This window comes from Oncorhynchus clarkii, chromosome 9 (assembly GCF_045791955.1).
Source record: "Oncorhynchus clarkii lewisi isolate Uvic-CL-2024 chromosome 9, UVic_Ocla_1.0, whole genome shotgun sequence".
Taxonomy (NCBI): Eukaryota; Metazoa; Chordata; class Actinopteri; order Salmoniformes; family Salmonidae; genus Oncorhynchus; species Oncorhynchus clarkii.
Genome location: NC_092155.1, coordinates 51,354,463 through 51,369,579, shown reverse-complemented (window position 1 = coordinate 51,369,579; position 15,117 = coordinate 51,354,463). Strand labels below are relative to the sequence as shown.

The 15,117-nt window shown below is 43.8% G+C and overlaps 2 protein-coding genes across 8 annotated transcripts in view; both read right to left on the bottom strand.

The window, feature by feature from the left end:
* LOC139416506 (Rho GTPase activating protein 46b) overlaps nucleotides 1–5,716 on the bottom strand; it is a 92,348-nt gene extending 86,632 nt beyond the window's left edge. The window contains exon 1 of the mRNA XM_071165187.1: nucleotides 5,512–5,716. Coding sequence (XP_071021288.1) covers nucleotides 5,512–5,525 — 14 coding nt within the window. The 5' untranslated portion in view covers nucleotides 5,526–5,716. The remainder of the gene's footprint in view (nucleotides 1–5,511) is intronic.
* A 460-nt stretch (nucleotides 5,717–6,176) lies between these two features.
* Nucleotides 6,177–15,117, bottom strand: part of LOC139416505 (extracellular sulfatase Sulf-2-like) — a 181,714-nt gene continuing 172,773 nt past the window's right edge. For 4 of the 7 annotated variants that reach the window (XM_071165180.1, XM_071165182.1, XM_071165181.1 and 1 more), the window contains 10 exons: nucleotides 13,854–14,118; nucleotides 13,628–13,724; nucleotides 12,625–12,719; nucleotides 12,391–12,450; nucleotides 12,085–12,248; nucleotides 11,873–12,015; nucleotides 11,336–11,459; nucleotides 10,910–10,943; nucleotides 9,314–9,367; nucleotides 6,177–8,793 (listed from right to left, as the gene is read on the bottom strand). In XM_071165180.1, the coding sequence (XP_071021281.1) occupies nucleotides 8,763–8,793; nucleotides 9,314–9,367; nucleotides 10,910–10,943; nucleotides 11,336–11,459; nucleotides 11,873–12,015; nucleotides 12,085–12,248; nucleotides 12,391–12,450; nucleotides 12,625–12,719; nucleotides 13,628–13,724; nucleotides 13,854–14,118 (1,067 nt within the window). In that variant the 3' untranslated portion in view covers nucleotides 6,177–8,762. The remainder of the gene's footprint in view (nucleotides 8,794–9,313; nucleotides 9,368–10,909; nucleotides 10,944–11,335; nucleotides 11,460–11,872; nucleotides 12,016–12,084; nucleotides 12,249–12,390; nucleotides 12,451–12,624; nucleotides 12,720–13,627; nucleotides 13,725–13,853; nucleotides 14,119–15,117) is intronic. The other 3 variants (XM_071165184.1, XM_071165186.1, XM_071165185.1) reach the window with 1 other exon arrangement.

Sequence of the window (15,117 nt, the reverse complement as noted above, 5' to 3'; positions counted from 1 at the left end):
ATCAACTGATTACAGGCTATCAAGTGGAGCTGAACTACCCCAATCTTTAGATTTCTAATTGATTCAATTGTTTAAAACATGTGCCCAACACTAGCTAATTGACTCCGTGTAAGAGCTAAATGATGAATAAAATATGTCCACTCCCATCCGACTCGTGACTCCACTAAAGGTCCAATGCAGTCAAAAACCAGACTTTTCTGTTTTACATACATTTCCACACTATGAGGTTGGAATAATACTGTGACATTGTAACAGACGTTTGAAAAGATCGGACATTTCTCTCTGTTTTGGTGGGATGGAGTTTTGGCCTGCATGGTGACATCACCAGGTGGTAAATTAGTTAATAGACCAATAAGAAGGAGAGTTCCAAACCTCTCTGCCAAATAAGAGCAGTTTTCCCCTCTCCACTCAGACAACTCACAGACAGACACTAACCACGTTTCCATCCACAGTTTGTAAAGTCCTACCTTATAAAAACAAACATCTGGACAGCTGTGACGGAAACAGGAAGTTTCAATATAATTTTATAAATGCCAACAAATATTTTTTTCATTCGACATGGTGGGATCTTTTTGGATTGGTCAAATTAGTTATGCTAGAAATGGCGGTATGCGCAAATACAGTGCATTCAAAAATAATTTTGAACCCTTGACTTTGACCCCAATGTGTTCCTTTACAGCCTTACTCTTAAATGGATTGGATTGCTATTTTTCCTCATCACACAATACCCCATAATGACAAAGCAAAAACGGGTTTGTAGAAATGTTTGCAAATGTATCAAAAATGTAAAACTGAAATATTTAAATAAGTATTTAGACCCTTTACTCAGTTTATTTTTTGTATTTTTATTTCACCTTTATTTAACCAGGTAGGCTAGTTGAGAACAAGTTCTCATTTGCAACTGCGACCTGGCCAAGATAAGGCATAGCAGTGTGAACAGACAACACAGAGTTACACATGGAGTAAACAATTAACAAGTCAATAACACAGTAGAAAAAAGGGGAGTCTATATACATTGTGTGCAAAAGGCATGAGAAGGTAGGCGAATAATTACAATTATGCAGATTAACACTGGAGTGATAAATGATCAGATGGTTATGTACAGGTAGAGATATTGGTGTGCAAAAGAGCATAAAAATAAATAAATAAAAACAGTATGGGGTAGAGGTAGGTGAAAATGGGTGGGCTATTTACCAATAGACTATGTACAGCTGCAGCGATCGGTTAGCTGCTCAGATAGCAGATGTTTGAAGTTGGTGAGGGAGATAAAAGTCTCCAACTTCAGCGATTTTTGCAATTCGTTCCAGTCACAGGCTGTGACTGTCACAGGCAGTCACAGTACTTTGTTGAAGCACCTTTGGCAGTGATTACAGCCTCAAGTCTTCTTGGGTATGATGCTACAAGCTTGGCACACCTGTTTTTAGGGAGTTTCTCCTATTCTTCTCTGTAGATCCTCTCAAGCTCTGTCAGGATGGATGGGGAGCATTGCTACACAGCTATTTTTAGATCTTTCCAGAGATCTTCGATCGGGTTCAAGTCCGGGCTGTGGCTGGGCCACTCAAGGACATTCAGAGACTTGATCCGAAGCCACTCCTGCGTTGTCCTGTTGGAAGGTGAACCTTTGTCCCAATCTGAGGTCCTGCGTGCTCTGGAGCAGGTTTTCATCAAGGATCTCTCTGTACTTCACCCTGTTCATCTTTCCCTTGATCCTGACTAGTCTCCCAGTCCCTGCCACTAAAAAACATCCCCACAGCATTATGCTGCCACCACCATGCTTCACTGTAGGGTTCTTCCAGACGTGACGCTTGGCATTCAGGCAAAGAGTTCAATATTGGTTTCATCAGACCAGAGAATCTTGTTTCTCATGGTCTGAGAGTCCTTTAGGTGCCTTTTTGGCAAACTCCAAGCGGTCTGTCGTGCCTTTTACTGAGGAGTGGCCTCCGTCTGGCCACTCTACCATAAAGGCTTGATTGGTGGAGTGCTGCAGAGATGGTTGTCCTTCTGGAAGGTTCTCCCATCTCCACAGAGAACTCTGGAGCTCTGTCAGAGTGACCATCGGGTTCTAGGTCACCTCCCTGACCATGGCCATTCTCCACCGATTGCGGTGTTTGGCCGTGCGGCCAGCTCTAGTAAGAGTCTTGGTGGTTCCACACTTCCTCCACTTAAGAATGATAGAGGCCACTGTGTTTTGGGGACCTTCAATGCAGCAAAAAATGTTTGGTACCCTGCCCCAGATTTGTGCCTCGACACAATCCTGTATCTGAGCTCTGAGGACAATTCCTTCAACCTCATGGCTTGGTTTTTGCTCTGACGTGCACTGTCAACTGTGAGACCTTGTATGGACAGGTGTGTGCCTTTCCAAATCAGGTCCAATCAATTGAATTTACCACAGGTGGACTCCAATCAAGTTGTAGAAACATCTCAAGGATGATCAATGGAAACAGGCTGCACCTGAGCTCAATTGAGACTAATGGCAAAGGGTCTGAATACTTATGTAAATAAGGTATTTCTGTTTTCGCTTTGTCATTATGTGGTATTGTGTGTATTGTATTGATATAATAACCATCCTATCAAAGTAAACTTGGAGTCACAAGATGATATGGTGTGTGGTCCTCCCACTACGACTAGGGAAACCATGCAGTTTATTAGGCTACAGATGAAGTAAGTTATGATGAAAGTGCACTGTGATCTTGATGCTCCTTTCCAATAAATAATGGGGGTCTTATTCTGGTGACATTATGATCGATGCTTGACTGTGTTTGACAAATAAAACAATTCTCGCTCTTATCCATAATCATCTCATCATGTGTAGACTATACCTGCACAGCCTACCTACTGTAGGCCTATCTGCGAGCTGTCGACCACCTTCTAAGACCAGAGTAGGAACATTTGCTAACGCAATAGTAGTTGTGACAAAACTATCAGTATTGTTGAAAATGTGATGGAAACATATTGAACTTTAGATTTGTATTCGGTACAATCGAAAAGTACATTTTGTGTGCACTATGACATGACACACTGATTTTTATCAGCAAGAAGTCCATTTGGTGGGAACACACCACAGGTGGGCAAATGTGCATATTTTCTTAATGCGGATACTAGGGAGTAGAGGTCGACCGATTATGGTTTTTCAACGCAGATACCGATACCGATTATTGGAGGACCAAAAAAGCCGATACCTATTAATCGGCCAATTTTTTAATTGTATTATTTGTAATAATGACAATTACAACAATACTGAATGAACACTTATTTTAACTTAATATAATATATCAATAAAATCAATTTAGCCTCAAATAAATAATGAAACATGTTCAATTTGGTTTAAATAATGCAAAAACAAAGTGTTGGAGAAGAAAGTAAAAGTGCAATATGTGCCATGAAGAAAGCTAACGTTTAAGTTCCTTGCTCAGAACATGAGAACATATGAAAGCTGGTGGTTCCTTTTAACATGAGTCTTCAATATTCCCAGGTAAGAAGTTTTAGGTTGTAGTTATTATAGGAATTATAGGACTATTTCCCTCTATTTCCCTCTATACCATTTGTATTTCATTAACCTTTGACTATTGGATGTTCTTATAGGCACTTTAGTATTGCCAGTGTAACAGTATAACTTCCATCCCTCTCCTCACCCCTACCTGGGATCAAACCAGGGAACAAAACGACAACAGCCACCGTTGAAGCAGCGTTACACATGCAGAGCAAGGGGAACAAACACTCCAAGGCTCAGAGCGAGTGACGTTTGAAACGCTATTAGCGCGTGCTAACTAGCCAGCCATTTCACTTCGGTTACACCAGCCTCATCTCGGGAGTTGATAGGCTTGAAGTCATAAACTGCGCAATGCTTGACCCACAACGAAGAGCTGCTGGCCAAACGCAAAGAAAGTGCTGTTTGAATGAATGTTTACGCGCCTGCTTCTGCCTACCACCGCTCAGTCAGATACTTAGATACTTGTATGCTTGTATGCTCAGTCAGATTATATGCAACGCAGGACACGCTAGATAATATCTAGTAATATCATCAACCATGTGTAGTTAACTAGTGATTATGATTGATTGATTGTTTTTAGAAGATAAGTTAAATGCTAGCTAGCAACTTACCTTGGCTTACTGCATTCGCATAACAGGCAGTCTCCTTGTGGAGTGCAACGAGAGAGAGGCAGGTCATTATTGCGTTGGACGAGTTAACTGTGAGGTTGCAAGATTGGATCCCCCGAGCTGACAAGGTGAAAATCTGTCATTCTGCCCCTGAACGAGGTAGGTAACCCACTGTTCCTAGGCCGTCATTGAAAATAATAATGTGTATTTAACTGACTTGCCTAGTTAAATAAAGATTAAATAACGGTGTAAAAAATACATTTTAAAAATACCGATTTCCGATTGTTATGAAAACTTGAAATCGGCCCTAATTAATTGGCCATTCCGATTAATCGGTCGACCTCTACTAGATAGTATTCACATGAAGATCTGTTGCCAATTGGATGGAAACCTAGCTACAGTACTTGAAAAATGATTGCTTGAGAAATTGCTCTTTTCTAAGAAATCATTTTCTTTTTGACCATTTTAACAGAAAACAATCACAGTAAGGTGATTAATTGTTACCCAGAAATGATTTGATATTGAGATAAAAAGGTCTGCATTGGACCTTTAAGGATGGCACCTGGCAGTCAAGATGGGGGGTGACTGACTGGCCGATTGCCTGACACTACCAGAGGGAAGGATAAGGTCCTGTAACAAACCAGCCCTCTCCTGTAGCGTTCAGCATCTGTTCACGGATATGCAACCGGTCAAGATCAGGCATGTTTCCCCCAGACTAACCCATTAGACCTATTCCATTGTAAAAAACCTTAGTTCCCGTGTTTGAACGTTGAAGTTGCCCAGAGGCATGGTTTGCCTGGTTCTACTTTTTCACACCCATGAGGAGCAGTGGAGTGCACTGTGATGTAGGACAGGTAGGCAGGCATATGTTGTGTTAAAAAAAATACTGTCTAGGAAAAAAAGAGCAACAATAAATAATGCATATTGATACAGAACAGTCATATAATTATTTAAATATCATAACATTTATCCCAGTGCATTCGTTTTTATATCCTGTTAGTGTCCTGTATCAACTTTTAGTGCGTTTCATTGACTACATGATATTATTACGCTGTAATAACGAATTGCCTTTGACAAATGTTGGTTCTTATGAATTTTCATAGCATACCCTTTGAATTGCAAATACAGTGAACGTTTTCATTTCTGGCACGAAAAGCTAAACCGATACAAAACGTTTTGCTATAAAGGTTTGACCAATTTGAAACTTCATCGCCAGTCAATTCGCCTACTTCAGCCCTGTTTTATTAGCGGTATTGTACTGTTGCACAGCAGACAGTCATGAATCGGCAGAAGTGAATAGCAGCTACATTGTAACGAGGATCAACAGAAGAAAAACTTGTTTAATTGTATCCGTCTAGTTTCGTTCATCTAAACATACATTGACAATACACTGTACAATAGTAACTTGCTTACCTTGTCTCGGCCATTTTCCTCACATTATATGCGCAAAAAGTTGGAAAAAGATGTGCGTTGTAGTAGATTTCCCAGCTATGTGCAGTTCCACGTAACTACAGCACAGAGTACTGCCTCTCACCCCTGCCCTGTCTGTGTGAGTCAGACGGTCGGCGTTTCTCCCTCCTTCCCCTCCACTAAACTCCACCATGCCTTTGGGTTGTGTGGAATCTTATCCCTACAGGACTGTAATTGAACTGTCATCTCTGCATTTTGCTGTCTGATGATCTGTGTCAAAAATGATCCAATACCCCCATCTAGTGCCCAGACAGAGTAAACACACCACGGACTGGAGTCCGTCATCAAGTAACCTGTCTGTGAAAGAACGCTTATGTACTAGGCTAATAAAACAATGCAGTTGTCAAGCGATTTCAAATATCCTGACATGATTATAAACTGTATGTGCTAGTCATTAAGGCTTCCCAAACGGAAAGAACCGGTGACCCCTGCTGGCTGAATATGAAACAAGATCAAACGTGTGGTTATTCAGAACCCAGAAAAATATGTTAGACAGTGCATGAATGTGCAACAAATACATTGTTATATATCGCATTGGTAACAGAGTCTCCCAATCAAAGTTGGCAGGACTGAGATGAACATGAAAAATAAACACACCCCAGATTAAGTGAAGAGGAAACCTTGGCATTCAACACTTTATTCACAAACTAGTTACCGCTATCAACTGTTCACTGGTAAACCGAAGGAAACAAAAATATATGTATGATAAATCTATTTAACTGTACAAGGCATTGTTATGATAAAACCTTCTTTCACATACAGTAGCCTCTTTCAAAGTGCTAATAAAAAGTTGTGTTGCTTCTTTTTTTTCCGGGTGGAGAAGGGACTTGTTTTACATCATACAATATGGTACAACATTACTGGGGGGAGATTCAGTTTCCAGGTAAATTAGGGGGGGGGGGGGGGGGGATCTTTATATCAGAAGACTATACTTACAGGTGTGAAACAACAGTGCACAGATAGTAGAGAGGGCAGTGTCTGATAGATAATTAAACCTTTAGTTTTCTGTGTATTATAAAATATATTTAAACATTTACATTAATTGCAAAAACATACATTCAAATACATGCAGCAATTTTATATATACGTTAAGACCGCAATAGCACCATGTATAGCGAAAACAAACGGACTAGTAACAGCCATATATTGTTATAAAGAATGCAACATTCGTTAAATACATTTATTTTTCCATTTATTTTAATTTCTACAGAAAATCCATGATAAGGGAAACGTGTACATAGTCTTTAGACCATGAAGTTACAGCTGATCATGACTGGGTGCGCTTGTTTTACAAACCAGCATGTCCTAAGTTTCCATAAGTGGTATTAGGCAACATAAACTGCCAGGTTTGCTGTAAGGTCTGAGCGGGTTGCCAAACCTATGTCCCGCCCACCTTTGGGACAAACCGGATTGCAAAACAAGCGCACTTCCTTTCTCTAAGGCCTTTGATGATGTCAATGAAGTATTGGACGGATGACTTCATAAAAAGACTCCCAGATTAACCAAAGAGACTGGACAAGTTAGATTCACATCAGTCTTCAAATGCATGTTCTCTGATTGGACTGTTTTTTTTATAACAGGTAATGCCATGGATACCAAGCTGTATTTAGGCCAAGCTGTAGAAATCTGATTAGTAAAAACTCTTATTCTGTTCAACATCTGGATGTCAAACACTCATTTTGAAATTGAAAAAAGAACAAAAGAGAATGAGTTCCCCAAAAATATTTGAATCGCATAAATATCAAGTCTCTTGTTTTTCATTAGAAACATAATCCAACTGAAAAGAGCTGGCACTTCGATGGCACTCTCCCAGTTCCTACCTGCACTTTAGCCCTAACCACCACTCATGCATGTTTGCCGCCATTCTCAAAGGCAGGTTGCACTGTAACTGAAAGAGTGTGTTCGTGTGCTCGCACGCGCGTCGCTGCAATCTCATAATTGATCCTCTGCATTTAATAGAATTAAGGGTTTTTAAATGTTGATTAGTAACACACGGGTAAAAAACATGAAATCAATGTGCCACATACACTGAAGCTGCACAGTGGGATGGAATCACCGCCAATGAATATAGCTAGTAGTAAAAACCTAAAAGTAAAGTACACATGGCCACAATACAAAATATTTTTCAAAGATTCCAATGAATATCAAAAATCTATCAAGTTTCCTTTCCTCTCCCATTCGTTCCCTGCCCCACAAACAAAAACCAAAGCAAAGTCCTGCATTAGGAAAATAATCATGTACTGCTGCTGCGTTCGAGCCTAGAGGATCTCCTTGTGGAGTCTGTTGTGTGGTGGTGTATTACAGGAAGGGGCCAGCAGGGGGCAGTCTGCTGGCCTGGGCTATGACTGGAGCACCGGAGGGCCACAGTCTGGATTAAAGGGACAGGCTCATCCCGATATCAGCCTGGAGGTGCTGCTGTGGCATAAGGAGGAAGAGGATGAGAGGTCAGGGTGGGGGACAGGCCAGAGGTGGCATTCTGCTGGTTCAGTGTCCCTAAAATCTCGGGTGAGGAGGGGAGACAGAGAGAGAGGGGTCTTACAAGCAGTCATACGGGTAACCCATTCTCAGCCTCCTGAACAAAGTCACTGCAGTCACAGTGAGCATGGTTCAGTCTCCACCGGGACGACCGCCTCCTCAACATCTCCTTCTCCTCTTCATCACCTCTCTCCCTGCTCTCCTCATCCTCTTCCTTCTCATGCAGAGTGAGCTGGTTGAGAAGAGGTGGGGCGTGGTTCCAGTCTGAGCTGCCCTCCTCAGCTGGAACTAGGGGAGAGGAAGAGGAGGAGGGAGAGGGAGAGCGGTGCGGCCCTCCATTCAGCCCCAGTGCCTCCCTCAGGACCTCGGCCCCAGCCTCTCTCAGCAGGAGAGCAGGGGTGGCCAGGGTGGTCAGGTAGATGGCTGAGGTTGATTGGTCCGTTGATGACACCAGGGCGTGGTCTCTTCCTCCTCTCCCCTCCCCGGGAATTACGTTGCTGCGGGGCCCATTCGGCTGGTGGTTGAAGTTGCCGAGCAAAGTGAACATCCTGTCCACGGTCCCGCAAAAGTTGTCCCAGTCCTCCAGGCTGACGTTGAAGTTGAGTTTGAGATCGTAGGCGTGCTCGTCAAGTCTGTACAAGGGTTCAAGTTCTGACCAGTCCATTCCCGTTCCCCCCACAGTGGGCACTTCGGGTGGGGCCACTCTGGCCTCATGGACCCTATCCCTCCCAGCCTTCCCAAATCTGTCCTCTGATGAGACAAAAGCACACAGACAAAAACAGTGTCATCCATAGTAAACCTCTGGCACCTGTTATGTCTCTATCTCTTCCCGTCAGCACCACGTGAATGGGTTGATGCGGTGATATTCACATCAGGCTCTAGTATATCAGGCAACAATAGAGATAAATCGCGAAACACAGAGTATCAGAAAGAGACATTATAAGAGACCATATGAAACGTCATAACAGAGAAAAGTCAACCAATAGACAGAGATGATAAAATGATTAAGGCAGATGTGTTGGGCGGTGGGGGTGGATGACGCCCTGGTGAGATGTGAGCAGAGCTGTGCAGGTCAGAACATCCATGCAGACAGACAGGAGAGTGAGAAAGACGTGGTTATAAACTAGAACTGGCAGAGATCAGCATGCAAGCCTGGACGAACCCAGAGTTGAAAAAACTACAGAGAAGGAAGAGAGGAAAGAGAGGAAGAAAAGCTCAGTTAGAGGTGACTGGTGGCATCGTGAGGACCAGATGGGATGTCCAAACTCACAGTGATTTGGAGGTGGGCTTCTTCACTTTTGGCCACTTTCTGCGTTGAAACTGCCTGATGCACAAGCGACAATAAGACAGACTGTTACCCAGCCCATTTAAGCAGAGGAAAATAAGCCCTCAACCCTCTCCCATCCTCAGTCAGAAGCAGTGCAGAGACAGTCAAGCATACGTACAGTGTAACCCCGAGGTTAGAAAAGTGCCCAGTCCCCCAACCCAGCTGTCATGCAAAGATGCAGAGGAAAGCAAGAGAAACTGCACACAACAGTAAAAAACACCCTCGCCCCACACGTACAGTGCATTTGGAAAGTATTCAGACCCCTTGACTTTTTCCACATTACAGCCTAATTCTAAAATGTATTAACAAAAAAATTCCCCCCTCAATCTACACACAATACTCCACAATGACAAAACAGGTTTTTAGAATGTTCTGCTAAAAAAGAAAAAAGGAAATATCACATTTACATAAGTATTTAACCCTTTACTCAGTACTTTGTTGAAGCACCTTTGGTAGCGATTACAGCCTCAAAATCTTCTTAGGTATGAAGTGAAAATCTTGGCACACCTGTATTTGGGGAGTTTCTCCCATTGTTCTATGCAGATCCTCTCAAGCTCGGTCTGGTTGGATGGGGAGCGTCACTGCACAGCTATTTTCAGGTCTCTCCAGAGACGGGCTCTGGCTGGGCCACACAAGGACATTCAGAGAGCCTCGTCGCGAAGCCACTCCTGCGTTGTCGTGGCTGTATGCTTAGGGTCGTTGTCCTGTTGGAATGGGAACCTTCGCCCCAGTCCTGAGGTCCTGAGTGCTTTCATCAAGGATCTCGCTGTACTTTGTTCCGTTCATCTTTCCCTTGATCCTGACTAGTTTTCCAGTCCCTGCTGCTGAAAAACATCCCCACAGCATGATGCCGTCACCACAATGCTTCACCGTAGGGATGGTGCCAGGTTTCCTCCAGACGTGATGCTTGGCATTCAGGCCCAAGAGTTCCATCAGGGTTTCATCAGACCAGAGAATCTTGTTTCTCATGGTCAGAGTCCTTTAGGTGCCTTTTGGCAAACTCAAAGCGGGCTGTCATGTGCCTTTTACTGAAGAGTGGCTTCAGTCTGGCCACTCTACCATAAAGACCTGATTGGTGGAGTGCTGCAGAGATGGTTGCCCCCTCTGGAAAGTTCTCCCATATCCACAGTGGAACAGAGTGACCATCAGGTTCTTGGTCACCTCCCTGACCAAGGCCCTTCTCCCAAAGGGTCTGAATACTTATAAGTTATTTCTGTTTTTTATTTTGAATAAATTTGCAAAAAAAAATCTAAAAGCCTGTTTTCACTTTGTCATTATGGGGTATTGTGTGTAGATGTTTTATTTATTTAATCGATTTTAGGATAAGGCTGTGACATCACAAAAAGTTTAAAAAGGGAAGGGTCTGAATATTTTCCAACTGCACTGTATGTACTCTCTAAGTGTTGTGTATTTTGTCAATGTATTCTAGACCAAGTATGTGTGCTATCCTTCAGGAATATTTATATAAATCTTATATAGTACTAATATCTAATAAATCGTTAAGTGCTGATTGGTGTTCAAGTCAATGAGTAAAGATACCTGTATTCATCAAAGCTGCTTCTCTCTTTGCCTCCTGAAGAAGAGACAATAGCAGTGGTTAGAGAATATAGGAACAGATTCCTATCAATGAAGGCACAGAGACCTCGTTAAGAGAGGCTTTCAAACGCTTTAGAAAGAGCAGTCCCTTTAAAGCCAAAATGTTATCTGAAATTCAAATAAATACAACGTTTCCAAATGAATTGACCTTAATTAAAAGCAACAAAACACATTCGGAAGGGAGCGGTTGTAACTGTTTAAAATGCAGTTCAAGAACTGATACATGAGAAGTAATGCAAGAACAGAAATCCAGGCATGACTTGGGTCTGGTGGTGAGGATGATGAGGATGAGGATGCCAAATAGAGATAATTCGTCTGTAGTCACAACCCACAACAACCTGGCATAGTGTGTGTGTGAGAGGAACTCACCCAGCTCCAGGTTGCGGGTACGGGGGTTGCACTGCTTGTGGCCCTTGCAGCTGCGGAGCTCCATGAGTTGAACGTGGAGCTGGTTTAAGACGGTTCGGTCCAGCGTATTCACAGCATTCATCAGCTACACGGAGAGAGAGAGAGAGAGAGAGAGAGAGAGAGAGAGAGAGAGAGAGAGAGAGAGAGAGAGAGAGAGAGAGAGAGAGAGAGAGAGAGAGAGAGAGAGAGAGAGAGAGAGAGAGAGAGAGAGAGAGAGAGAGAGTACAGGTGGGTGAGAGAGATGAATAGTACTGGTATTCATACTGGCCGTACTGGTCTAACGTCTCTTATATAACAGCTGATTTTCACTTTGCTATCTTGAAACAGGGCAGCAGGCTACCCGCTGGGCGCAGACGTCAATTCAATGTCTATTCCACATTGGTTCGACGTCATTTTATTGAAATGACGTGGAAACAACGTTGATTCAACCACTTGCCCCCAGTAGTGAATGGTAGAAGGCATCTTTACTTGTGCTTGCGGTGAGGATTGAGTACTGACCTGGTAGGGATCCGTGTTGAGGTCAAAGTACTCCAGGAAGCCAGTAGCAAACTCGCAGAAGAGGAAGTTGTGTGTCTCGTTGATGGTCCTCAGACACCAGTAGGTGTTGTTGTTGGCACTGGTGCAGGCACAGAACGGACCCACTGCAGACAGAGAATAGTCAGTAATGCTAGCGTGAGTATGTGTGTTTGTGTGTGTGTGTAGTCTCTTACTTGTCCAGAAGGGGGCGGTCTGCCAGTGCTGGTTGTCGTGGGTGAAGCAGGTGAGACCAGGCATGCTACAGGTGTCGTTGTTCCTTAGACGTTTCAGCAGCTTCCGCATCTTCTTCCTCCTCTTCTGCTCTTTCAGTAACCACGCCTTCTTATCCTGACCCTTCCTGATGACGTCACACACACATAGAAATACACACATCACACAGTGGCACATTCAAATACACACTGTAGATATGCAATCACTACACAGGCAGAAGCACACAAACAGTATATGTCCCTTTCTTATACACAAACCCACCCCCTTACCTGAATGGGTGAATGCTGCCTCCTTTGTGCCTGAGCTTACTCTTGTACTTAGACTTGTAGCTGAAACACAGACAGATATTTACATAATCAGTCTTTATGAGCATGGAGTAAACCTCTTCAAGTCTGGCAGACAGCCGTTATCTTCACTGTAAGTGCATCTAATGCTGCCATTTAGTATGTGGAAGGATATTGGTAATAAAACGATGGATTCCTAAGAGGTTGTTTGGTCCTTACATGTAGTGGTTGCAGTCACACTCCTCTGGGCGGGCTTTCTTCAGGTGACCCCTAACCTCTCTTAGGTTCTTGATCTTTGTTTGCAGGGTCTCAATCTAACAGAGATGCAGGGCATTAGATAGAGGAATATCACAACAATGAGGGCTTCTGTAGCTCCGTTGGTAGAGCATGGCGCTTGCAATGCCAGAAGTTGGATTACCGGGACAACAGGTATGTAAAATGTATGCAGGCATAACTGTACATCGTTTGGAATAAAGTGTCAGCTAAATGGCATATGCGCTGAGTTTACACAACGGTAGGTACACCTGCTTCCATGACTGAGTGACCAGGTGAAAGCTATGATCCCTTATTGATGTCATCTGTTAAATCCATTTCAATCAGTGTAGCTGAAGGGGAGCAGACTGGTTAAAGAAGGATTTGTAAGACAATTGAGCCATGGATTGTGTATGTGCGCCATTCAGAGGGTGAATGGGCAAGACAAAAGATTTAAGTGCCTTTGAACGGGCCAGGTCCTCCGGTTTGTCTCAAGAACTGCAACACTGCTGGGTTTTTCCACACTCAACAATTTCCCGTGTGTATCAAGAATGGTCCACCACCCAAAGGACATACAGCCAATTTGAAACAACTGTGGGAAGCATTGGAGTCAACATGGGCCAGCATCCCTGTGGAGCTCTTTTGACACCTTGTAGAGTCCATGCCTCGACGAATTGAGGCTGTACTCAGGGAAAAAGGGATGCAACTCAATATTAGGAAGGTGTTCCTAATGTTTTGTGCCCTCAGTGGATTACGACATCTGCCCTCAGTGGATTATGAATCTGAGTATGTGTGTGTCAATAGCAGACTATATTCAACTAATTCATAATTACACAATCATTGATGCTGTCCATAATTGTCATCGATTTCATTGTCAGTTATTGATTACCATGATCACTGTGACCACTGAAGATAATCAACTGCATTGAGGAATAAAACATCAGTTATGTGAGTGGCTGAGAATACTCACCTCGTGATCGATGTGGAGTTTGTGGTCCTTCCAGGCCTGCAGGGACTTATAGATCCCTGTATCACACTTCACTGTGTCATTGGCCAGAATAGAGCACCTGAGGACAGGATACACACTGAGCATTTAGCCTAATCAATAACTAACACAACAACACACTCAACATGCAGTACTAACACACTACAAACAAACCCACCCATCCACATTGAACATCCACACACTCCCTGACCTGTGTGTGACTTTGATTCCAGAAGATACAATAGCTAGACTGTTGCTGCTAGTCCTGGGGGTGACGGTGACAGTGACCCCCATGCCACTGAAGTCGTCCTCAGTGTCGTCGCGTGGGGTCCTGGCCCCAGCCTGGCTGAGGTTCCTGGGGGCCGGTACAGGCTGGTATCCATCCTCCAAGTCTACAGCATACAGGTCCCCTCCTATCTCCATCTCCACAGAGCGGGAGTAACGGTTACGGGCGTAGCTCTTGATGGCTTTCATCTCTGTCAGGAGGAGGGCAGGGTGAGATAGTGGAGGGATTGCTACAGTCAGTATATAAACCCTATCAGGCCCTATGATACTCATTAAAGGTGAAATATGTAGAAATCGCTCCGCCATTTACTGGTTGACAAAATTCTATCATGTTCACCTAATTTCAGTTTATGTGACAAAACAAGCCTTGTATAATGTAGAGTAGAGGTATTCAAATCTTACCCTACAAGGTCCGGAGCCTGCTGGCTTTCTGCTCTACCTTATAATTCATTGTACACACCTGGTGTCCCAGGTCTAAATCAGTTCCTGATTAGAGGGGGGAAATGAAACAGCAGTGGAACTGGCTTTGAGGTCCAGATTTTTATTTGAGGGGTATAGAGAATCATTGATGTAATGGCTCTCGTCGGAATGAGTGGACCAAAGTGCAGCATGGAAAGTGTTCATGATTTTATTGATCAAAGAAACACTCGAGCAAAGTAACAAAACGAAAGCGAACAGTTCTGTCAGGTAAACAGATGCTAAACTGAAAATAACCACCCACAAAACACAGGTGGGAAAAAAAGGCTGCCTAAGTATGATTCCCAATCAGAGACAACGATAGACAGCTGCCTCTGATTGGGAACCACACTCAGCCAAAAACAAAGAAATAAAAAATAATAGAATGCCCACCCTAATCACACCCTGACCTAACCAAATAGAGAAATAAAAAGGCTCTCTAAGGTCAGGGCGTGACAGTACCCCCCGCCCAAAGGTGCGGACTCAGGCCGCAAAACCTGACACTAAAGGGGAGGGTCCGGGTGGGCATCGATTAATGGCGGCGGCTCCGGTGCAGGTTGTAGACCCCCCTCCGCCCGCAGATCCCTCCGCATAGGTGGCGGCCCTGGTGCATGGACCTTCCCTGGAGGAACCGGGCCACAGATCATCGCCGGAGGAACCAGACCACCGATCATCGCCAGAGGCTCCGCTGGGGACCATCGCTGGAGGCTCCGGACTGGGGACCGGCACTGGAG